The 2,058-nt window shown below is 36.5% G+C and overlaps 1 protein-coding gene across 1 annotated transcript; it reads right to left on the reverse strand.

Annotated features, from left to right (window-relative positions):
• Window positions 1–32: 32 nt before the first annotated feature.
• LOC111875178 (nardilysin-like) lies at window positions 33–2,009 on the reverse strand (the record flags this gene model as incomplete). Its single annotated transcript, XM_023871242.2, has 3 exons — window positions 33–295; window positions 434–668; window positions 1,876–2,009. Coding segments are annotated over 3 exons (632 nt in total), but the record flags the coding sequence as incomplete, so codon positions are not given.
• Between the last annotated feature and the right edge of the window lie 49 nt (window positions 2,010–2,058).

A 2,058-nucleotide genomic window follows, 5' to 3' on the forward strand; every position in this document is an offset into this window, starting at 1 on the left:
CATCCACATCAGTAAATGCATCAATAAAATACCAGTGGATAATCAGAAGCAACACATATTCCACTTCTAATTCAGAACATGTATGTTCCACAATAAATACACTTATAAAGTTTACTGTAAATATAACCATCTTCAGCTTGAGTAAACTTACCATGAGAAGATCAACAATACACAAACTCTTGATAGAAATAGGCCCAGACTGATAATAGTTTGTTACAGAGCTATTGGGGTCTTGTGAATTGAAAGACTTTACACGGCAACAATGTTCACCAAGTGGGATCTGCATCACTCGAAGCTGTGAATGTAATACAGACTTAAATTACAGTCAGAACGTTGTCAGTCAATCAGACGGGCAGATTCATCAGTGAGAATCAAGCACATGTCACATATATTACTGTTACACAATTTAGACCTTACTAATGTATGAACACACCTGTGGGTATTTGTTGGGTAGAAGAGGGGAACATTTCAGGATATCTACAATGTTCTTACAGGCATCAATTGCTTGCTGTTCACTAATATTTCCTTGGACAAGACTTTTTATGTACAAATGCTCCACAAAATGTCTTGCAAATGCCTTTACCATGGAAACTGTGATCCTCGATGTGGCAGCATGCTTGTCAACTGCATTCCAATGGACATGAGTGAGTAGTGAGAATCGCAAATCCCTGTTAAATGAGCAGAATTGTAAATATGTAGTGTCATTTACAGCTGACCAACACAGTGAACATAGAGAACAAGATTTTTTATACAAATGAAGCAGTTCATAAAAGGCAAAACTTATGCCTGCCAGGATTCAAAGAAGACTACCAGCCAATCTGTACTACCATTCAATGGAGACAATGAGGAGTGGATGTATGTATAAGACATGTCTTCAACATTAGCCAACACATGGGCTTTCTATGACGAACCAGGGTACATGCACATTTATAGTGTTAAATATCATTTCAAGACTCCCTTTAGGGTTATGATATTGGGGACTTAAAATTTATGAATAATCTTCATGTTCCTTGATGCCTGGGTGTGTCCTCTTCCTATTACTCACTCAGAGACAACAGTATAAATGGGAGTGAGGAACATTTGTCAGACAGCAGTATGGATGACAACAGTTTAAAGATCGTTGCAAGATGCAATTAGCACTTAAAGAGAAGTATAACATACAGCATTAACATCTTATGTACAGGAAAACTTCTTGCTTCATGGCACTGAAATGGTAACACAAAAACAAAATGCTAGACTTTACTGACATCTTGTAGATGAACAGTTCCTGATACTGGCACCAATAGACAAACATTTCTTCCACTTAAAGACAAAATCATAAAATGAATATATTAGTTTCAAGTAGTAAAGATCCTGATTTACCCAAACAGGAAACTAGAATAGGGGGAAATTTCTGAAGCAGCAAACTGTTTTCCAACAACTTCATCAACAGTTTCTAACAAATTCTTTTGGCATCATTATGAAAAATTATTTTATTTGCCTTTCAGAAACTTGGTGTTGGTGGCCTAATGCTATATTCGAATTCAACATACTTTTTTAAGCTTTCAATCACAATATTTAAATCTTCTCTGCACTGAAAATTCTTTACATAGTTCAGAACTGTACTCTGGTATAGTCCACAACAATCTTCCCAAAAACCTGAAACCAAGAATAACTGTGCTGCCAAGGGCCTACAGCAATTTACTGCCATCCTCTGCTAATTAAGAGTTGTGAATCAGCAACCCTGACTTCCAGTTTCAGTTCATCAACTTAGCTACTCCATTGCTAAATTCCATTATTTATGGGAGAAAATTATATTTCAAATTAAGAGCAACTTGACTGACAGAATTATTTGGAACACAATCTGTTTGTAAACTGAGAATTGAGAGTACTTACTGGCCAAGTCTCTTGGGCTTCAGGCAGCTGTTGTAATAATATCTACCTTGAACTTCCTTCAGTGCTTCAAAAATGCTAGGTGTCAGACTGTTTTCAAATTCTGCCATGTGATTAATTACAGCTTCCAACAGCAACTGCATGAATATGACATCACAGAGGAGTCAGTAAAACTAGTGATAATAC

Source organism: Cryptotermes secundus, unplaced genomic scaffold, assembly GCF_002891405.2.
Source record: "Cryptotermes secundus unplaced genomic scaffold, Csec_1.0 C38722495, whole genome shotgun sequence".
NCBI lineage: Eukaryota > Metazoa > Arthropoda > Insecta > Blattodea > Kalotermitidae > Cryptotermes > Cryptotermes secundus.